The 23,854-nt window shown below is 45.8% G+C and overlaps 1 protein-coding gene across 1 annotated transcript in view; it reads right to left on the minus strand.

The window, feature by feature from the left end:
* Positions 1–2,517: 2,517 nt before the first annotated feature.
* The window catches only part of LOC105900186 (nucleosome-remodeling factor subunit BPTF), a 46,484-nt gene continuing 25,147 nt past the window's right edge, over positions 2,518–23,854 (minus strand). The window contains 21 exon segments of the mRNA XM_031564107.2: positions 2,518–2,996; positions 4,545–4,731; positions 6,602–6,686; positions 7,221–7,413; positions 8,083–8,256; positions 8,654–8,795; positions 8,798–8,853; positions 8,855–8,937; positions 10,297–10,522; positions 12,222–12,304; positions 13,555–14,231; positions 14,999–15,194; positions 15,543–15,578; positions 17,834–18,051; positions 18,318–18,435; positions 18,867–19,003; positions 20,649–20,807; positions 21,739–21,985; positions 22,394–22,514; positions 22,924–23,074; positions 23,487–23,615. Of these exon segments, the coding sequence (XP_031419967.1) occupies positions 2,960–2,996; positions 4,545–4,731; positions 6,602–6,686; positions 7,221–7,413; positions 8,083–8,256; positions 8,654–8,795; positions 8,798–8,853; positions 8,855–8,937; positions 10,297–10,522; positions 12,222–12,304; positions 13,555–14,231; positions 14,999–15,194; positions 15,543–15,578; positions 17,834–18,051; positions 18,318–18,435; positions 18,867–19,003; positions 20,649–20,807; positions 21,739–21,985; positions 22,394–22,514; positions 22,924–23,074; positions 23,487–23,615 (3,455 nt within the window). The 3' untranslated portion in view covers positions 2,518–2,959.

Consider the following 23,854-nt stretch of genomic DNA (forward strand, 5'->3'; position numbering starts at 1 on the left):
GAGGAGGAGGGTGGAGGTGGTGGTGGGGTTGGGATGGAGCTGTGGGGCGGGGGGCGGGGGGGGGGGACATTGTTGAGGATGTGGTGGTCATCATGTTCATGCCTGGTGGAGTCTGGATCCACTTAGTGTGTGTATGTGAGGACGTGTTTACAAGCATCTGCTGCACGGGAGCACCACTCACAGCTGCCTGCCAGGAGGAAGTGGACAGCGAAGATGATTTATGTTGACCATGAGCACCTTCTTCGGCCCAGCAAAAACCCAAACTTAAGGCCACTGGTTTTGGAAGGTGGACAGCAGATTTCAACAAACTATGCAGTGATTCAGACATGACCAAGAGTATTCCCACGTTGAGAAACACCAAGATTTAAAAAAAAAAAAGAAACGTGTTGGAGACTATTTTTCTATTTGCACATCATGATAGATGAGAATTAAAATGAAGATTAAAAACCAAAATCTGGAATCGTTTTCATCCCATAAAAAAAAGAATTCTTAAAGTGTGCCTTTTGCCAAATGACTACATAAATTAAGGGGGTTTTAACTGCTTGAGCGAGTGCATTAAATGGCCCTTGCACACAACCTCAGACAAATCAATTTTACAGCTTGAAGAGTGTTGGAGGAACAACTGAACCCAGAGCATGACTCCATGAATAAAAAACGCCAGAGACTCTACACAACTTTAAAAAGATGATGTCAAAACATTACTTTTATTATCTAGGATGAAGTGTCCTATCAGGTACAAAAAATTCTTTAGAGTTGCCACAATCTGTTAAAAACATAGATAGTATTTTTCCCATTATTTGTCTTTTGACATGACTCAAAATGAAAAGTTCCATAGATATGAATAAATAATACAAGGTATTGTGGTGGTGTGGAGTGATCTTTATGTTTCTTTACAAAACTCTTTTTCGAGTCAACCCCACCCCTTTCTTTAAAATCAGTATGCACACAATATGCAGCATTTTTTTTTATATATAAAGGGCAATTTCACCTAAATGCAAAGTTTACTTCAAATCAGTAAAAAAAGTAAATTCAGTTCAACAGCTGCTCCTTTTTAAAAAGGCCAAACTAAGGGAACCAAGGTGCTTTTTTCAAAATGGTGACCTTGGGAGTATCAACAGCCATATTAAAATTCAAATATTCAATGTGTACAAGGGCTTGGTCATACGAGACATATTGAAGAGCATTTGTTTGAGCTTCGCACAGAACCATGAAAAGGTCACATAGCTTTCCCAACAAAGAAAAATCGTGTTGATACTGTCAACTGAACGCCAGTACTCTAGTCTTGCACTGAAGACAGGGTCCTGCTTCTTAAAAAAACAGGTCCCCTTTCTAAAGGCCCCTGAAGACTCGAGAAATGTCCCAAGATGGTGTTGACACCATTCACAGATTAGAAAATGGCCAAAATATGACAAAAATCCAAAATAACTCATAAAAATGTCTCTACAAACCAATGTTATAAAATTTTTACCCACCCAAGCAAATCCTTTTAAAATTTACAGTCTTTTGACCACAACCAAACTTTTCTTCCTTCTTCCTTCCCTCTTTCAGGTACTTAAGACTGCAAAAAATGAAAAGTGTTATGTGGTCTTCACACGGACATGAAAAACCATGTGACCACACGCTGTACACATCACTCCCACTGTCCTTACATTGGAGGTTCAATATACCCTTTATGGTTCTTCTAGAAACATCCTGTCCTGTACGCATTCCCCGTTTTTTGAGGAAATGGTCTGGAGATGCTTGTGGTATTTCATTGACCAGCAGTCTTCAATTACAAAATTTTAAGATTCCTCTTATTGGTTTAAAGACCAAGCGTATCACCCACCCAGCCCCATATCTCTAACCCCAGGACCCGTTATGTCGGCCTTGAACTGCAAACAGAAACAAAGAAAAAAATAAAATACCCTAAAAATTGACATTGTAGACTTTTTTTTTTAATAAAACAGGATAGGGTTCAGATACATGAGGGATCATTGCTCTTCGGTCTGTCTCTGTAGGCTATTGTTGGGGCAACTTGAAAATGCCACACTGGAAATAAGAAGAAGAGCTTCGTTACTAGTCTTCAAAAAATAAACTGGTCCGGCTTACTGAGAGTCTTTGACAAAGTCCCAAAAATTTAAAATAAAAAGTTCTTCTACTCCGTGACATTGATGCTGGCTGTCAAAAGGAGAACAATGAGCTTCAGTCTGGTTTGTGGCTGTACGGATGAAGGACAGTCATTGAAAAAGTTTAATAAAACAAACAAAAAAATTTAAAAGTGAGAAAACAGCAGTCAGAAAGGCTGCTGGTCTGCACGACTTGACAACTGAAGAACAGTACAGGCCAGGTCCTCACACCCCCATCAGGGGTGAAGCTGCGTCAGCTTCAGGAGATCGGAGTCTTTTGCTGTGAGAGGGTGGAAAAGAACAGGAATGCTGGAAGAGAAAAGGGCAACAGACAGAGATAGGGAGGGACAGAGGGGGGGAGAGAGAGAGAGAGAGAGAGGGAGAGAGGGAGAGAGAGAGAGAGGGAGAGAAAACAAAAAAACAGCGGTGGCCTGGGAAAAAAAAAAAAAACAAACAGAAAAAAAAAAAAACACCAGACAGATCTCCCTTTTCCACTGGAGTCGAACGTCCAGGTGCCACCGTGGTTGAACACCCGGCGACTGCTCGGGATCGGAACCGTGGTCCTCTCTCCTCGCTACAGCGCTGCCCACCCAAAACGCAGACGGGGAACTTCCGAGGGAGGAACTTTCCATCTATGTGTGTATATGTGTGTAACAGAAAAAAAGGCCTGCTGCAGTGTGTGTGTGTGTGTGTTTGTGTGCATGCCGGTGTTGTGAGGAGGGGGTGGGGGTGGGGGGGGGTCGCTGGAGAGAATATGGATTCACCATTGGGTTTGACTTGTCAGACCACATTCTTGTTTTTTTTTATTGGTATCTTTTCATTTTCTCTTTTTGAAAGCTTATTGACGGTGTACTCTAAGAAGCTGTTGACTGTAGCTTGTTGTTATGAGACCTACAGAACACAGAGAGACAGAGGAAACAGGTAAAGACCCCCCTTTGATTACTTTTTTATTAAAACTTTAACAGGTAATAAATGCACTAAAGGAATACAAAACACAGGATGCCAGTGGGTCAAACATTGTTTTAGGTGAAGGGGGAAGAAAACAAAAAAAAAAAATCAGGAAAGACAGCAGCCATGTTGGTGAGTTATTAGCCTTTCATTTTACAAGGAGAAGATCCCATATACAGCTCCTGTCAGTCAGGAGGAGCAGAGTTCACCAGAAATGAACTAAAGAAACTAACATGAGTGCCACTGGAAAGTTCCACTGGCCTATTATCAAAATGTCTACCATTATTTACTTTAAATTGCTCCTTCACAAAAGGATATAAGTGGATGTAAAATACAATGTACAAAAGGCTAAAAAAAAAAAAGAACATTGAAAAATACTGGTAAATGAAAATATTTTTTTTTTGACTGTCCTGATAAGAACAGAAACCAAGTTCAGCTTATTCGATAACTCCCTTACGGGTAAAGTTTAAAACGCCACCTCAATAACGTCTGGAGGGACTAACTACCAGTTATGTTGACCATCATTTCATTATGGAATAACCACTAATTTCATTATGGAATACCAGGCTCTCTAATGAATTTGGGACCAAATCAGCAAAAAAAGGAGAAGGCTGACTAATCTTGATACATTCCATACTATGGTCTATTCACATACTGCTTAACTGGAGGTAATAGCAACCACTTGAAAAATGACAAAAAACATTTTCCCTTGCTTTGAGAACCGACATGGCTGCCACGTAGACAGAGGTTTGTTTTGTACAGTGCACTTCAATTGTTTTCTTTTTAATCTGTAGTTCCATACAAAAAGAAAACATAATGCTGCCAATTTAGTTTGATCAGTGAAGAACTACAACACAGGTCCACAATTGGTTATTTTAGAGTGACCCTGGCATCCAGTTCAGTTTCCACCTACACGTCTGAAATATGACATCACAATCTGTAGAGAAGAGAGGAGAGAGAGAGAGAGAATGGATGGTGTAAATAAAAAAAAAAAAAATGCATGCTGAGCAAGTAGCCATGACAGCAGAAGCAAACAAACACAGATCCTTGGGGTGCGCTCGGGAGCCGAAAGGGGCGGCTCATGGTATTGAGGCAAACGCTAACAAAACACAGCAAGCTAGGCTAATGGTTATCCTGTATTCTTCCACACACACACAGACTACCACTACAAATGAACAAAATAAATGAAACATAGCATTAGCACGTGGCAAATGGTAGAGATGCTTGACTATTCCGTGACTGTGACACTGAGAGCGGCGAACAAAAGCGATGACATTCATGGTTTCAGCCAACTAAGAGCGAGGTCATGTTGATGATTAAAGCCAGCGTCATCATCATCCCACAAGAGGATGACTGAGGCGGGGGAAAAATGGGAAAGCCCAGAGGGACAAAACACAGCAAGCCACAAAGCTAATGGTAGATAAGTGATAAGTGAGAGATAGTGAGCGAGGAGGATGCGTAAAGAGAGATTTCTAGGGGGGGGTGGATTACCTGCTTGCTTTGAATGCTTTGAGTTTCTGAACGAAGAAGTTCTCCAGGACCTCAGCGCACTGGTAGAAGGGCGAGTCGCTGGGGTTGTAGTAGCGACAGTTGTCGAAGATTTTGGTCATGTCCGCCACAAACTCCGTCAGTTTGACATAGAAGCGCTTCTGCAACCGTTCCTCCATCGTGGAAAGGTCTGGGTGGGGAGAGAGGAGACTCTTAAAGTAAGGGTGGGCGACATTTACATTTAGTCATTTAGCAGACGCTTTTATCCAAAGCGACTTACAAGGATGTATACACATTTTACATTTTACATTTACACTGATGGCACACTGCACATCAGGAGCAATTAGGGGTTCAGTGTCTTGCTCAAGGACGCTTCGACAGGGAATCGAACTAGCAACCTTCTGATTACTAAACGACTTCTCTACCACTGTACTACTGTCGCCCATGGACTAAAACATGTTAAAATCACTGTATGGACGGTATCTGTGTAATATTATGGTGTTTATCACCTTAAGTTCATACACTTAATATCATTTTATCTTTACAGTAGCAAAAGTCAAGAAAGACTAAGGCATGAAAACATTAACATTATACACATGAAAAGTGGCTTGAAGTTTTTCTCTAAATGAACCAGTTACAAAAAAAAAGAATCATGATGAGGCCACTACTAGCACCATTTACTCAGTATGACTGAAATAACAAAAAAATAGGAAACGAAAACGTCAATGAAGAGTCATCAAAATAGCCATTAGCCCTCAAAGGTCTAAGTCAAAAACACCAGGCTGTTGACATGTTCCAGTTTGAGGGATGTCCTGGTACATGTCACGAGATTTACTTACGGAAACATCGTTTACTCACGACTTAGACGACATAGTTAGGTTACTGTGTAGGTGTGTGCCACTTATCGGTGTTTGCTAGCCATTTTATTGAGCTTTCCGTAATATATTACATCCGTTCCGTTTCAAAACCAGACATTGTTCTTCAGATTATTAAAACATTTCAGTTTGCGGGTGTCCTAGTTATTTCATTTGGCAGATTTAGGCAGACTACCGGTAACTAATGTGGAATTCTCTTAGAGCTGATATTCTGGGAAATTCATAAGCTTTTATTTCATGTTTTTAATTTCCCGTTACTGACGATATTACAAAATTCCCGCGGTGCCATGCCCTAACACCTTACGCAAATATAACACCATAATGACATATACTAAACATCTGCTAATACATGATTTGGGACCTAAACTCACCATAAATTCACATGTAATAATACAAATAATATAATGTGAAAAAAAAAAAAAAAAGAAATCTACTTTTGATAACTTGGGGGACGGGCTTGGGTTTTAAAAACACCGTTTTGTTTTTGGGCTTGATAAAACGTTTGCAGGGGTACCTTCCGAGTAAGGTATGATTTCAAGTCCCACACAGTGGCCAGTCAGCCGGCTCACACAGCCTCCCCCTTCACACAGGGCAGGGCAGGGCAGGGCAGGGCAGCTACCGCTGGGTTTCCAGCCCCAGCCCCATCCCCCGGGGGAGCCGAGTCCAAATAAACATATCCGATTCTGACCGACCTGGAGCGCGTATCAAAGGGGGCCAGCGCCTTTGACCGGCATCAACGTCCACCTTTGACTGCATGGAAAAGCTGAAAGAGTGAACAAACTTCTTGGGCGCTTTGCCCCCTTCAAGTCTTTTCGGGCAGCAAGTGAGCCTGAAGAGAGTGGCGGAGCTCTCGAAAGTTCCAGAACACAGAGGCCGGCAGTGTTGCAGCCTTTTTTCGTGGAGTCATTAATGGTTTGTTTGTTCGGTAGTTCAAAAGGGCGTGTTGACGCAAGTCGCCATTTACATGGGCAGTTTGATCCGAGTTGGGGGGCCTTTTTTCTGCTAATGGCCACCGGAGGGTGAGGTGGCGAGGCAATTTACTCCCCACCACCTCAATGGCGGCTCAAACCCCGGGGCGGCAGTCGCAAGCTTTTTCATGATGAAAGAGTGAAACTGTGGCACCTACATGAACACTGGGGTGGAGGGGGGTTTAATGGCGTTGGGTGATTTCCTGGGGACACTTACCCATGGGCTCCTTTATGACGCCGTAGTAATCTGGAGCGTCGTTGGGATCCACCGGCTCCAGGAAGGGCCACGCCATTTTGTGTGCCTGAGAACAGCAGGATGAAAGAGAGAGACAGACAGAGAGAGAGAGAGAGAGAGAGAGAGAGAGAGAGAGAGAGAGAGAGAGAGAGAGAGAGAGAGGGAGGGAATAAAGAGACAGAGAGAAAGAGAAGGAGGGAGGAAGAGAGACCCGTGCATGAAAAAAAAACGAAGAAGCAAAACAAACCATGAGGCCCGATATTGGAAGCAGCTGGTTCAATAAGACCAGATGTGCTCGGCTTCCATTCTCTCTCTCCACCACGGCACGCGGGGCGAAGGGAAAGAACAAAGTAGGGGGAGGAATAGAATGCGAGAAATAAAAAGACAGGAAAAAGAATAAAAGAAAAAAACAAAGACAAAAGAGGGAAAAAAAAGGGGGGGGGGAGAGAGAAAAAGAAAAATCTCCCGGGAAGACGTCCAAGGAGAGGCCTCGGCAGAGCGAAAGGAGATCAGATAAAAGGCGGGGACGGTGAGGGGGAACAGCGCCTGTATTGTTTCCACGGCGACTGGAGGGAGAGAGGGGTGGGATGCGGGGGCGTACCTGCAGGGAGCGCAGGATTCGTCGCAGGCCCTCGTAGTCCTTGTCGGTGAGCGGCGTGAGCACGGTCATGGCGTCCTCCGTGGACTGGCACTGCGGGCACACGTACACGTCGATGTGCGTGGCCTCGCTCTGCAGGATGCCCACGCAGCGGCCGTGGTACCAGTTCTGGCAGCGGTCGCAGCCGATGTAGAACCTACAAGGGCAGGGAAGATAGGAGGGGGTGTGGTGGTGGTATACAGAGAGAGAGAGAGAGAGAGAGAGAGAGACAGAGAGAGAGAGAGAGAGAGAGAGAGAGGAGAGAGAGAGAGAGAGAGAGAGAGAGAGAGAGAGAGAGAGAGAGACAGAGAGAGAGAGAGAGAGAGAGAGAGAGAGAGAGAGAGAGAGAGAGAGAGAGAGAGAGGATGAATGAATGAACAAGAGAAATAGGACAGTGCTTAAGATCGGGCTTGGCTTTAGTTCTTTAAATGAACATGCTTCCTGTCCAGGTCTTCTCATTAGGTGCTTGACAGGCTGTAATACTGAAATCCGACCTTTATAGCTCGCGTAATCATGCAGTTTACTCTTGGCCACAAGCCCTTGCTGCCTTGGTAAAGTGTGTTGTTCTAGTTCTGAGTGACCACAGCCGGGAATACTAAGGTAATGGGTTTGATTCCCAAGGAAAACAAGGAGTAAAATATAGGAATGCTGTGGACCCCAACGGACAATAGATAGCCTGGTCAATCGGAGACACTAAATGAAACTCTAAATGAAAACAGTCAGTCAAAGACGATAGTCTAATCAATCAATGATGATGATAGTCTAATCGATCAATGACGATAGTCTAATTGATCGATGGAGGTGATTGAACGTCTCTAGTTCTTACTGGGCTTCGTCGTAGGGCGTGCGGCAGATGCAGTACAGCTCTTCCGTGCTGCCCTCCTGCGCCCGTTTGCACTCGGCACAGATGTAGTCGTCCATCTTCAGGGCCTCCTTCTCCGTGACGCCCACACACGCACCGTGGTACCAGTTCGTGCACAGGTCACAGCCGATGTAGAACCTAGAGAAGAGGGTGAGAGACGCAGGGCGAGATATAAGAGGGTCACATAAAGTATGGTGGGTATCTACCAAATGAATACTGACAAAAGCAAAGAATGGAGACATTCATTTAGACCATAAATATTGGTTCCCAACATCAACTATAAACAACTTCCACAAGCAAGTCACTTTCCCATGTATTAGGATATTATAAGTACATTCACCACTACTTGTAATGATCTCAATTATATACGTCAGTGAGATTCTTGTAGCAACTGGAGGAACAAGGTGCCACTTACACCAAGGTCATAGGTCGTCACCCCAGGTTACAGACGTACTGATACAATGCATACAACCCTACTTGTACATCAAGTTGCTATAGATACGAGCATGGGCTAAATGAGTGAAGGTAGATTTACTTGGACTCGTCGTAGGGTGTCTTGCAGACGCAGTATAGCTTGATATCCTTGTTGGAGGCCTTTGAGGTAGTGGAGATCATCTTCTTCTTCTTGGACTTGGCCGAGGGGGCGTCGGCGCGCTCCTCGTCCCGCTTGCGCTTGAGGCCGGGGCCGGGGCCGGGCAGGGAGATGGCCGGGGTGGAATGGGCGGAATGGGCGCGGGGAGCAGCCGCAGCCTGGGAGGCGGCAGCCTGGGCCCGTTCCTTGTCCCGCCGCAGCTTGCTCAGGTCCCTCTTCAGCTCCTCCTGGTGGGGTGCAGGACAAAGGAGAGACATTAGCACCATGCTAGCTTTGGTCAAAGATGATTAGCCAGCACAATGCATCAGATTCAAGAGTACCTGAATCATTTAAATAATTATTTGCGACCCCACCGCCACCAGTTGTCTGGTCCACAACACAATCAACTAGGGATGCACCGATACCGATACCAGTATCGGTATCGGTGCCGATACTTCGTTATAATACTCGTACTCGTTGTTGAATTGCCGATACCAAGCACCGATACCACTCATCAGTATTTCACTGCATCAAACTGGCCGGGCTATGCTGACACAAAATGTGATTTATTGTCCTACCTGTCCTACTACTCTCTGCCAGACTAGTAAGTAGCTTATTTGCCGTCTTGTGTTGCATTTGCTTGATGTTTGACTGTGTTAGGAAAGTTTGTCAGTGTCAAAGTATTTCAGTATACAGGTTTCGCTAAATTTAGCTGCTAGCATCTCGTTAGCGATTAGCAATTCCGTTGTGCTGCCCTAACGGCGATTTGGGCTCATTTTAAGATAAATGACGACGACAGGAGTAAGGCACAGTGTAAGATCTGCACTGCTACGGTGTCGAGGGGCGGAAAGGAAAGTACTTTGTTTAACACAAGCAATTTGATTAAACATCTGAAGACGCACCACCATAGTGCTAAGTACACAGAGTTCACTGATGCTAGTGGCGCAAGACCGAAGCAACCAATCTTAACTGACGTCTTGCAAAAGAAAAAAACGTGCACGCACACACAGAGAGAGAGAGGTAGAGAGAAAGACTGTGCCACATAGGTTAAGTGATTGTTTGTGTACTTGAGCAGGAGATTCTTCTGATCCTTTTGTAACTGAAATGTGCTCTTGTGCTAATCCAGTAATAGTTCTGTTCACTTTTTGTTAAGCAGACTGTGTTGTTAACTATGCAGCAAATTGAATTGCCTTTATCTGGTTATATTTGCATTTTGTCTAATGTGATGATATTGTCTGTTTGAAGGCTTTTTTTGTGTGTTAAAACCAGAAAGCTCTGTTTATTTTTGGCTTGGGATAGCCTTCTGTTAATTTTGTACTATAGGCTTGACATAATCTGCAGAGGATAAAATAAAATCTGCCTCCAAATTAATTGCACTTTCATGGAGACCAAATCTAAGAAGTATCGGTACCGGTACTCGGTATCGGCAAGTACACAAATAAAAATACTCGTACTCGTATCGGTTTGTAAAAAAGTGGTATCGTGCATCCCTACAATCAACAGTCGACTCCAGACAGTGTCCTCTCCCCCATGAGGGCCTGCTTTCCTGGGGGGCTCCAGAGGTGCACCCCCCCCTCCCCCCCCTCCCCAGTCTCCCAATGTCTCACCTGCACCTCCAGCTGCAGCTCCTTGTCCAGCAGGGCTCTCTTCTTGAGGATCTCGGCCTTGAGCTGCTCCTTGTGCTTGAAGAGCAGTGCCGAGAGTTTGGAGGCGTTCTGCTTGCTGCGTTTCTGCTCCACCGACTCGTCGCGCTTGCGCTTCTTGGCCGCCTGCCGATCGGCTTTGTCGATCTTGTCCAGGATGTACTTCATCACCTGGTTGCACACGATCATCCTGGGGATCGGGAGGGAAACAGGGCAAAACTTTAAAAAAAAAAACGGGAGATCATTTTTTTGGGGCCAAATACATACACGCTCTACAAAGTTTTAAATAAGACTTTTGTTTGCACAAGATCATCCTGGGAACCAGGAGGGAAATGGGACAAAAAAAATTTAATTTATATATTCGGCAAAGTTCATGTCTACATGGTTAACATTAGACTTTTGTTCATTAGAAACGTTCCCACCAGTGATAATCTAGACCGCAGATAATTTGATTTAAGGTTTTATTTAATATCACCATTTTCCTGGATAAATGATGTCTGGAGATCAGCTCCAGTGATTTGACTGTTGGAAACCTAAAAATACACTTAAATTCCCTTTACTTTAGCACTTGGAGGAATTTGAGGAGTATAGATAAAGTGACATGGGTGCTGGGAGGCGAATATCAGTCGACGTTAGTGTGCTGCTGTGGCAACAACGGTGTCAAACGTTTCAGAGAAATACGGCCGACATCGCCTTGCGTTCACATCTTAGTCGGTTTTCTTGTTGCTATCGCTGGATAACAGCCGTAAAACTCTTTAAAATATTGCTGTGAAATACGACTGAAAATTAATGAGAACTCCTCAGGCTTCCGCGGCTCTGAGAAAAAGCGAGACGTGTTTGAGACTTAAGGTGACACTGAGAGAGAGGGTGTTTCCAATCAAACAAACAGTGGAGTTCTTCCTTTCTTTTAAAAAAGGGGAGACATTCCAAGACGTCCTCCCCCAACAAAAATACAGCCTATGTTATTCAAATCTGATGTTCCAGCACCATCCCACCTTCTAGATTTTTCAGCGCTCCGAGTTACTACTACAAGCACTGTCAGGGAGCGGAGATTATGCAGCGTGTTTTACATGAAGCGCACCAGGGCCAGATGGGGCACAAGTGTGCTTTTGTTCACGGTATTTGTTTTGGTATGTGCTGGATGTGGAGCTGTGGATGGGCGGAGGGCCTGAGGAGGTGGAGAAGAGGAGGAAGAGAAGAGGAGCTCTTCTCCACCTCCTGTCTTCTCCTTCTCCTGCAGTTGGGAATGGAGGAGGAGGTTCACACACACACCAGCTGTGGAAGGGGTCAGAGGTCAAGATGAGTTCCCAGACTCAACAGAGAGAACGACAGAAAAAGAGAAGGGAAAAAAAAGAAGACAAGAGATAGAAGGAGGGGGCGCAGGAGTGGTCAGATCACTGATATAGGTTTGGAGAACGTGTGTGTGAGAGAGTATGTGTGTGAGAATGTGTGTGTGTGTGTGACTCAAAGGGAGAGAGACAGAGAGGCCCACAGAGTCACAGAGAAAGGATGGCAGGGATGAGACAGACACTGGGAGCATTAAAAAAAAAAAAAGCATTCTGGAAAAATAAATGACAGATGAAGGGAATAAATGACAGTGGCCAGCCACTCCTGGATGGAGCGTGAGTGAGAGTGCCACCGGTGACCGCTTCAGGTGCAGTTTAGCCGTCTGCGGCTCTGTGTGGTCAGCTGCCCCTGCCCACGTCTGGGTCAGAGCCTCTCAAGGAGACAGTGTTATGATTCACCAGGACAGGGGCAGGGCGGGGGGGCAGGGGGGTGAAAGGACAAGGGCAGGGGGAGAGGGAGAGGGAGGAGGGGAGGATGACACTGCCGCTCCAGGCACACACAGAGGGGTCAGTAGAGGGTCAGGGGGCCCCCGGAGGCCTCACCTCTGGTTCTCCTCGCGCTCGGCCGGGGACATGGTCTTCTTCTGCTTCAGGTGCTCGATGACCGCATTCTGCTTCATCACCACCTGCAGGCCACGGAGGGGGAGTGCACAGTTCAACACCAGGGAGATCACACACACACACACACACACACACATATATACACACACACGCCAAACTACACAGATATGACACAGAACCAAATACACAGAGCACCAGAGCACATACATACTCTTATATGTGCTGACAGAACACACACACACACACACACACACACACACACACACACACACACTCTTATGAGCAGATAGAAAACACAATGCGCTGCCACTAGAACTGCCAACCTTCCAGGAAAAAGAAACACATGCATGCACAGAGAAAGCAGTATTAACAGTAAGACAAACACAGTGGACATGAACACATATAAACACACACGCAGACACACACAGTGGACACGAACACATATACACACACACACAGTGGACACGAACACATATACACATACACACGCACACACACACACACACACAGTGGACATGAACACATATAAACACACACACACACACTCTCTTATGAGCAGTGGACCCGAACACATATAAACACACACGCAGCCTCAAAGACAGATAGACATATACAAATGACAGACATAATCTCTCCCATACTATTCATCACCACACCAGGGCTTGGAGCGTGTGCACGCACACACACACACACACACACACACACACACACACACACAGTCTGCGTACAGCTATAAGAGCCTGAGACACACACAAACCATGACGGTATGTACACAAACACACACATGGTCACACATGGAGCACACACATACCACAAACCTTACACACAGGCACACACACACACACACAGAGACAGACGCGCAGGCACACACACACACACACACACACACACACACACACACACACACACACACACACACACACGGGCCACCACCAGTAGCTCAGAAAATAAACCCAGATGCACAAACTCAGGCGAACGACAGCAGACTGTTTATGTGTGAAAGGGATAGGCCCTGTGGTGCAGCTCGCTCAGGAGGCTCCCTCATCTCTCCTGCCTTTGTAGGCCTAGAAAGGACACCCCACCATGAGGATTAAGAAATAAACACACCTTAAGTCATCTTTGACCTCTCTATGCAATGTCTACCCACGAACCCCTTCACCCCCGTCTACCCATGATCCTCCTCACCCAGGTGTACCCATGATCCTCCTCACCCACATCTACCCATGATCCTCCTCACCCACATCTACCCATGATCCTCCTCACCCATGTCTACCCATGATCCTCCTCACCCATGTCTACCCATGATCCTCCTCACCTGTTTCTGGATGAGCTGGCTCTGGCTGCTAGCCTGCTGCTGCTGCTCTCGCCGGGCCTCCTGCGTCTGCCGCTTCTTCTGCTGCTGCTGCTCCCGCAGCTGCTGGATGCGTCGCAGCTGCTCCTGCACGCTGGCCGTCTGGATGGTGACCACGTTCTGGATCTGCTGCCCCCCTGCCGCCGCCGCCGCGCCCTGCTGCCCCTGCCCCTGCCCCTGCTGCTGGACCCCCTGGCCCGCGGGCACCGGCTGCTGCTGCTGCTGCTGCTGGATCTGGATGGGCAGCTGCAGCTTGATCTGCTGGCCCCCGGGGCCGCCCTGCTGCGCCTGCAGCTGGATCTGGAGACCCGGGACGGTGATGAGCTGCTGGGCGTGGAGCTGGAGCGGCGGCCGCACCTGTTGGGAGGCGGTCTGCTGCACCGGGCCGCCCTGCTGCTGCTGCTGCTGCTTGAGGACGGCGCCCGGCTGGCCCACCAGGGCTTTGACCTGCAGCGGCGTGGGCGACTGGATGGGCATCTGGGCCTGCGGGTGCGGGGGGATCTGGGCCTGGGGGGTGGTGGGAGGGGTGCGGGGCGTGAGGGCGCCGGCTTGGATGGGGGCGGCCGCCTGGGCCGGGGAAGACTGGGCGGCCGGCTGGAGGTGAGGCTGGGTGGGCACAGTGAGCTGCTGCTGGCCCTGAGCTGCTCCGGCGCACACACACACACACACACACACACGAACACACAGACACACACACACACAGTGTTGTAAGTATTGTGGCCATCATAGTTGTTATGTGTGTGTATATATATTAAGTACAACATCCATCAGTGCAGTTATAGCCTGTAACATCCATCAGTGCAGTTATAGCCTGTAACCGTCAGAACTTCTCCTCTTAGGTCGTTCACCCTGCTATGGAATCACATCTACCAGATCTTATATGAAAGTTGCCATATTTGCACTCAGCATCTACCATGGGAAATGTTTTATCATGCAATAAACTCTCTTTATGGTAAAAAAAACCCCCCTCCCTTCTGTCAAAGGGAGAAAGAGAGGTTAGGGCAGACCTCCAAACAACGGCTTTGGGCCGCCATAACTTTGCTATATTGATGTAATAAATATTTTGTTGTTCCCGTCCCACCTCTCCCGGATGTTCCAGAGGGATAATGAAAACCAGCATGCGGGGGTCGGGGTGGGGTTTCCCCCCTATCAGAACAAAGTCTCATCCCCCTTAGCCATTAAACCTTTACTGGGGGCCACCCTGCGCGTGTATGGGTGTGTGTACCGTGTTATCTGAGGGGAAGTACCCTCGGTGGACATGAAAACAGTGTAACACAAATATTTGTTGTTAACGTGCCATGGTTCACCATAATGTGTTGGCACCTCACATGGTGCAACGTGAGGCAGTGTGTGTGTGTGTGTGTGTGTGTGTGTGTGTGTGTGTGTGTGTGTGTGTGTGTGTGTGTACCTGGCGTGGCGGGGGTGGCGGTGGTCGGAACTGGGGTGAAGAGGAAGCGTTGCACCTGGCCGTTGGGCAGCGCCGCCTGCATGAGCTGCTGGCCGGGCCGGGGGATCACCGTCACGCCCTGGGGGATGACCTGCAGCTGCCCCGTGGTCTGACCCTGGCCCTGGACCACCACCGTCAGGCCCTGAGCACCGGCCTGCTGAGGGGGGGGGGGAGAGAGAGAGGGGAGGAGGAGGTGAAGAGAGGTCGAAAGAGAGAGTGATGGATAAAAGGAGAGAAAGAGGGGGGGAGGAGGAGGTGAAGAAAGGTCGAAAGAGAGAGTGATGAGTAAAATGAGAGAAAGATTGAAAGATAGTGAAAGAGACGAGGAAGGACAGAACAATGATGGATGAAGGGAGGAGGGGGGGGGGTGAAGTTGATGAAGAAGGAAAAACAGGAGGAAAGAGAAGAGAAGTGTGAGCCGCTACTGAATATGCAATAATCTCAACACAGACAATATGATGCATCAAGACACCAGAGAAGAGCCAAGAGGGGAGGTGGCACTGACCTGGGGCCTCTCCACAGCTGCTCCTTGCTGCTTTTGCTAAACAAAGACAACAACAGGCATGAGAATCACATACACACTGCATCATATGAGAATCACATACACACTGTATCACATGAGAATCACATACACACTGTATCATATGAGAATCACATACACACTGTATAATATGAGAATCACATACACACTGTATCATATGAGAATCACATACACACTGCATCATATGAGAATCACATACACACTGCATCACATGAGAATCACATACACACTGTATCACATGAGAATCACATACACACTGTATCATATGAGAATCACATACACACTGTATAATATGAGAATCACATACACACTGTATAATATGAGAATCACATACACACTGTATCACATGAGAATCACATACACACTGTATCATATGAGAATCACATACACACTGTATCATATGAGAATCACATACACACTGTATCATATGAGAATCACATACACACTGTTTAATATGAGAATCACATACACACTGTATCATATGAGAATCACATACACACTGTATAATATGAGAATCACATACACACTGTATCATATGGAAATCACATACACAGTGTATAATATGGGAATCACATACACACTGTATAATATGAGAATCACATACACACTGTCTCATATGGGAATCACATACACAGTGTATCATATGAGAATCACATACACACTGTATAATATGAGAATCACATACACACTGTATAATATGAGAATCACATACACACTGTATCATATGGGAATCACATACACAGTGTATCATATGAGAATCACATACACACTGTATAATATGAGAATCACATACACACTGTATCACATGAGAATCACATACACACTGTATAATATGAGAATCACATACACACTGTATCATATGAGAATCACATACACACTGTATAATATGAGAATCACATACACACTGTATCATATGGGAATCACATACACACTGTATCATATGAGAATCACATACACACTGTATCATATGAGAATCACATACACACTGTATAATATGAGAATCACATACACACTGTATCATATGAGAATCACATACACACTGTATAATATGAGAATCACATACACACTGTATAATATGAGAATCACATACGCACTGTATCATATGGGAATCACATACACAGTGTATCATATGAGAATCACATACACACTGTATCATATGAGAATCACATACACACTGTATCATATGAGAATCACATACACACTGTATCACATGAGAATCACATACACACTGTATCATATGAGAATCACATACACACTGTATCATATGAGAATCACATACACACTGTTTAATATGAGAATCACATACACACTGTATCATATGAGAATCACATACACACTGTATCATATGAGAATCACATACACACTGTATCATATGAGAATCACATACACACTGTATCATATGAGAATCACATACACACTGTATCATATGAGAATCACATACACACTGTATAATATGAGAATCACATACACACTGTATCATATGAGAATCACATACACACTGTATCATATGAGAATCACATACACACTGTATCATATGAGAATCACATACACACTGTATCATATGAGAATCACATACACACTGTATCACATGAGAATCACATACACACTGTATCATATGAGAATCACATACACACTGTATCATATGAGAATCACATACACACTGTATCATATGAGAATCACATACACACTGTATCATATGAGAATCACATACACACTGTTTAATATGAGAATCACATACACACTGTATCATATGAGAATCACATACACACTGTATCATATGAGAATCACATACACACTGTATCATATGAGAATCATATACACACTGTATAATATGAGAATCACATACACACTGTATCATATGAGAATCACATACACACTGTATCATATGAGAATCACATACACACTGTATCACATGAGAATCACATACACACTGTATCATATGAGAATCACATACACACTGTATAATATGAGAATCACATACACACTGTATCATATGAGAATCACATACACACTGTATCACATGAGAATCACATACACACTGTATCATATGAGAATCACATACACACTGTATCATATGAGAATCACATACACACTGTTTAATATGAGAATCTGACTAAGCGAACATATTCCCAAAACAATTCGCCATCAACCCAAAACAACTAACATGCAACACATAAGGACAATCAACTTAGCCATCCACAATTCCTATCCAGCCACTGAATTGAACAGCTGGAGGAGGAGGCTCTAGTGCTGACCTGTGCCCCCTGGGTGAGTTGCGTGAGCTGGGCCAGGGTGAGCTTGACCTGCCCCTGCGGGGTGCGTGAGCCTGGAGGGGTCTGGGGCGCCACGGGCTGCCCTGGGGAGGCCCCCAGCACCCGCTGCCCAGTGGTAGTGGCCACAGGACTGGCACTGGAGATGGTGGTGGAGACGGGCTGGCCGTGGATGATCTGAGTGACCACTTGCTGTGTCTGGCCTGAAGGGTAGAAACACACACACACACACACACACACACACACACACACACACACACACACACACACACACAGAGAGAAAAGCAGAAAAACACAGAGCTGATTAATGCCTAGACAGAGTTGCTATGACAGTGATGTTCCACTTTGTGGTCCACCATTGACAGTCCACCTTTCATTGCGGCAAATCTGCATTGTGTTCAACTCAATGAGCAGATCTGAGACCAGTAATAGGAGAGAGGGGACACTAAAAGGCAAACGGGAAACCCACCTTGTTGCATCATCAGGGGCGTGCGCAGGATGGTCTTGCCCAAAGCGCTGCCCTGTTGGATGGGCGTACGGATCACAGTCATGCCCGACCGAATTTGCCCACCTGAGGTGGCGATCACCTGGTTTGAAGGGTTAAAACACACAAACTAAAAGAATCATTCTCCCTGTATTGGAAGACATAGACAGCTACGCATGTATGTTTTCATCCTATCAAGTCTAGACAAGAGTGTGTCGCTTCCTGGCTAAGAGGGTTACCAGCACACAAATCAACACTGCAATTTAACATTACGGACTTAACAAGGTCTGCATATTCGCATATTCAGCACTCTCTCGCTCTGCATGTTCAAATTCTGTTTATTTACTTTGAGCAGACACCCACCATCCCCAACAGCTTGGCTTTAAGACAATAGGGAAGCTGCAGATGCCCAGTGTTGTGACTAAGAGCACAGTATTCATGCCTGACTCTGTGTGTGTGTGTGTGTGTGTGTGTGTGTGTGTGTGTGTGTGTGTGTGTGTGTGTGTGTGTGTGAGAGAGAGAGAGCAGTTGCACCTGCTGCTGGCCGGGCGAGCCTGGCGTGTTGGGCCTTATGTTGATGGTGGTGGTCCGCGGCTGGAATGACGTGAAGGTTTGCTGGTTGCCGGCGGCGCTGGATGGAATGATTCCCAGGACCTTCTGCTGGATCATGCCTAAGAAACAAGCCATTCTCTCTCAGCACAGTGCTTGCCTTTACAATGGTGTGCATCAACATGCAAAGCACAACAACACACCACAATGTGATGTTGGACTGTTTTGAGACGTTATCCATGCATGGCGGTCATTGTTTGACATTTGTGGACTTCCCCCCTCATGGGAGAAACAAATGTCCTAGCTTGTTTGAGACACACAGATTCCACTGTGTATTTTAAATGATGTGAATGGTTTGATATTTGCTGCTGCTCAACCTATTATTTAAATCAATGCTTCATTGGCTATTAAGTCTTAGACTGGGCCTCCAGATCTATTGTGAATTCATTTTTCGATGCTTATTTCAATGCATTATTTGTTTTCCTTCCGACTTTTATGTATGCAAAGGTCTTTGAAGGTTGCCATAGTAAATATTAGCCACCCAAGTAAACACACGCTTCAAAGTGTTGCTGCGCACGCGAGCACGGAAGCCTGCTCATAAATTATGCATAGATTCGGTTGTACGTCGACTGTTTCATTTTGTCTAGAAACAGTAACCGTTTCATATGTGTTGTTTTAGCCGAATCTAACGAAAATAACACTACGTCACGTAAGTCGACGTTGAATCGTCTTATAACCCGTTTTTCCCCCCCTTCTTCACCACCTTCTGTGGTCAGCCTTCAGCGGGAATATCGGGTAAAAGATACACTTCAAGAGGTCTCTCTTCAAAGTGCGAGGGTTAAGCCGATCTTTAGGACGAGGTTTGCAGCGCTGGCCGGGCATCAAACAACCACTTCTCAGAGCGCTGTTTGCAGAGTTTGCGACACACTTCTGTTTGAGGCGGAAAAACAAGAAGAGACCCCTCTGTGTAGCGAGCTACCTGTCTGAGAAGCCAGACCCCAGGATAAACTTGTTTTCATGCTCACTTCCTCAACTTCCTCCAAAACAAACAACCCCGCTTGAAACGTTCAAACTGGAAAAACACACGCCTGTCTGTTACGGACGCCTCTTTTAACGAATCACGGGTGTCACTAGACGGGCGTGCTGTTTGTTTGTGGAGTAATTTGGCCCATCCGCTATATGTGGACGTTTCTACTGTGTGCGTGCGTTCGTATTTTGTGGTGCTGAGTTTGTGGCAAAGAGCCAATAGTCAAACATTTGAGACTAAGATAATAGCAAAACAGGCGGAATGTATGCATTTTTTGTGTGTGTAATACATAGCGCTATGCTGGTTACTTTTGGCACACTGAATAGTCACCAATCAATTAGGATAATATTGTGCCTTAACACTGACTTAGACGTGACACTGGTCCTGAACTTTGAAGGCTCTGCCAGTTCAGACTACACTGCCTTAGAGCCTGCATTTGCCAGGTTACAGCACTAACTCATTTAACAGACTACACAGTACAAGTCTCAAATGGGGATCCAGAAATAGTCGGTTTTTCGGGAGCACTGGGCATAATGTCTCAGCGCTGGGCATGCTGTGCCATCCCTGACATCTGTTGTGCCAAGAGTGACCACTGACTCATACGCTGGCATGCAGTGAGGACAGTGGCAGTGGAGTGATGGATGGCTAATAACACAACATCGTTACTCCCCAACCCCCCACCCCCCCCCCCCCAAAAAAACCAGGCATAAATGCGGTGCCCAATTTTCTTTTTTTTGTACCTCCTTCAGTGGTTGGCACATTTAAGGTGACGATCTTGCTATTGGCAGGCAGTGGCAGCTTGGCAGTGATGACTTTGCCAGCCATGGAAACCGGCGTGCCAGTGATCTGGAACGTCTGCCCAGATGTGGTCGCCACCGTGGTGACGGTGCCGGGGGTAGCTGGGATAGAATGCAGGTTTATTGAAGCGGGGTTGTCAGGGCCCCCCCCCATCGACAGTAACAACAGCATCATTAAAACCCACCAAGAGGACCCACAGGTTAAAGGAGCAAGGCTGTTGCAAAAAGTAAAAGCAACCTTGGAAGCTGTTGCAGTGATTACTTGACAAATACAACCTACAGTGGTCTAAAAACACCCTGAGGAAACCCACTGTTTGCTTGTTTGCTTTGCCCTATAACCTATAGGTAGGGGTTTTGTTTTTGTTTAAGTGTGCTTACTTGTTAATGTATACTTATTTGTTTAAGTGTGCTTACTTGTTAATGTATACTTATTTGTTTAAGTATGCTTACTTGTTAATGTATACTTATTTGTTTAAGTATGCTTACTTGTTAATGTATACTTATTTGTTTAAGTATGCTTACTTGTAGACTGATATTGAGAACTCTTTCCCTTTTTTAATTGTATGCATACCATGGAAGATACTGTACAAATTGCATGCTTTCCGACGTGTATTTTGTGGTGATTTAATTCGATGTTTCTAAAAAGGCTTCAAATGTATGTCTTGCAAAAGTATCAAGACTGATGGTATTTCTTTGGCTCAAAGCACCACTGAAGCTCCACAGTGGCCACAAACTCGTTCTCAGACATATCGGAGAAGTCTGGTACTTGAGCCGTAGAGAAAACAGAAAGGACCTAATCACAATACTTTCCTGTATTTAATGAGTCACAAAGATCACTCAGAGGACCAGTCAGTGCTCCTTTGGCTTATCTAGCCTGTCATTAAGAGAATTCTAAAACAGAATGCGCCGATTAATTTGTAAGGAGCGTGAAATGTACTAGAACTGACTCCTGGAAGCCCTAAACACAGCTCAAGGGAAAACCACGGCTAATTAAGTTATCCACGTTGCTTTAGGTTGTGTGATGTGTGTTTACCTGGCTGCTGACCGGTCTGACCCTGTTTGACCCAGGTGGCGAAGGTCTGCTGGAAGTTCTTGTTCGGCTGGAATGTCACAGGAGTGCCCATCTTGGTGGCCAGAACCACTTTGGTTCCCGGGGTGACCTGGCTGGTGAGGGAGCCGACCATGACCTTGGTGGTGGTGGAGACCGGGGTGGACGGGCTGCCAGTGGTTGTGCTCGTGTTGCCAACGCTGCCGCCACCCTTCTGAAGCTCCAGACGTTTCTGAAAAAAAAAAAAAAAAACGTCGGACACGGTAAGTACGCCATCAAGCACATAGGAGCTAATGTGTAGAAGATGGAGAGGAATGAACTCCCAAAACCATAGAGTGGAGGTAGGAACCTTCCCTGTTTAGATAATAATTTTTTTGACTGAATTATTGAAAAGTGTACAGTCCAATTAAATAGCCTGAATTCAAAACAAAAGATCTTCTGGAGGTCAATTTTGAGGTGGGTTAGTAGATTTTAAGTAGATGACTTGGTGGAAAGACAGAATTTAGGTATCAATTTCACTGATTTTGAAATGTTGTCCTTCTGATTGAGAGGATTAGATTCAAATCTGGATAGGGTTAGATCAGAAGGATAGAAGGTTCATTGCAGGTGTTGGCCACCAGAACCTCTGATGTCTTCCCACCTGCTCGACATCCACTCTTTCCAGGTTTACCCGAACCTCCAATCGGGCCTTGAGCTCCAAAGCCTTCCTCCTTGCACTAACCTTAGCCTGCTCGGCAGCCTGGACCTTCTCCTTCTCCACCCTGCAGAGGAGAAAAGAACATCCTGTTTACGTCCTGTTTACTCAAGCATGAGGAAGCGACAGTAGGGTTGCTGGACATTAGTGGGGGAGAGAACAAACAACACTTGGGTAGGTAATGTGGAACATGTTTCATGTTTCCACAACATCCAGAAGGCCGAGCAAAAGTGCGGAGACCAGGAGGAGCCTCTACACTCGGTGCAAAAAAAAAAGGGAGAGAGAGAGGGAGAGAGAGAGAGAGAGAGAGAGAGAGAGAGAGAGAGAGAGAGAGAGAGGATGGTAAGAACAGAGTTTGCTGTTTATCTGGTGTCTGAAGGTGTCCAGCATGCGCATGTAGGGTCATAGGTCAAGATCGAGCAAATGAACCCTTGAAATGACCCTTGGCATGACCCAGAGTTTCCTTGACAGTGTACCTCTCTGCGAAGGCCCGGATCTCCCACAGGTCCAGCTCCTCCTCGGCGACCCACGTCTCGATGACGGTGGGCCCCGTCTGCTTGGTGGGCTCGGGTTTCTTGGGCCGGAGTGCGCTAGAGCGGAGGCCCTTCCTCTGGGGAGTGGGGGTCTCTGTGGGACCATGGAGAACGGGTGGAGGTCAAGGGGTTTTTTACATTTACATTTAGTCATTTAGCAGACGCTTTTATCCAAAGCGACTTACAATGTATACACATTTTACATTTACACTGATGGCACACTGCACATCAGGAGCAATTAGGGGTTCAGTGTCTTGCTCAAGGACGCTTCGACAGGGAATCGAACTAGCAACCTTCTGATTACTAAACAACTTCTCTACCACTGTACCACTGCCGCCCCCGTGGAGGGGTGTTAAACAGAATTAAAAACAGCCATGGAACCAAATAGAGAATCACTAGAAGCAAGAGCAGATCCAGTATTAACCAAGGAAGCTACTAAGACACAGGTCATACTTATTTACAAAAGGAAATGTGTAATTGTACAACTTGATGGATTTCCGTCACACCTTTGGGTGTTTCTGGGACACCGATAGGACAGATGATCTTCCTGATGCAGTATTCTGACCGAATGCCATAAGGACCAACGTCTCTGCGCTTGATGATCTCTGTGGTAGTTATTTCCGTCTCCGAGGTTTCTGTGGCAAAGTGGTTGCGCACAGTTAGCCATCCACCAAACATCCCAGTGCATGTGATGCTCATTAAACACAGGGCATCTGTTTCAACTATACATCTATGCTACATGTATCTTAGAGAAATAGCCTGCTAATTAAAGAGCTGAACAGAACCTGCTATTCAAGACAAACAAAAGAGCGTATATAAGCGTTTAAAAGGACTGTTGACACAAAAAGACAAGGATATGAAGTGAAGCCACCAG

The sequence above is a fragment of the Clupea harengus genome, chromosome 26 (genome assembly GCF_900700415.2).
Source record: "Clupea harengus chromosome 26, Ch_v2.0.2, whole genome shotgun sequence".
NCBI classification, from domain to species: Eukaryota; Metazoa; Chordata; class Actinopteri; order Clupeiformes; family Clupeidae; genus Clupea; species Clupea harengus.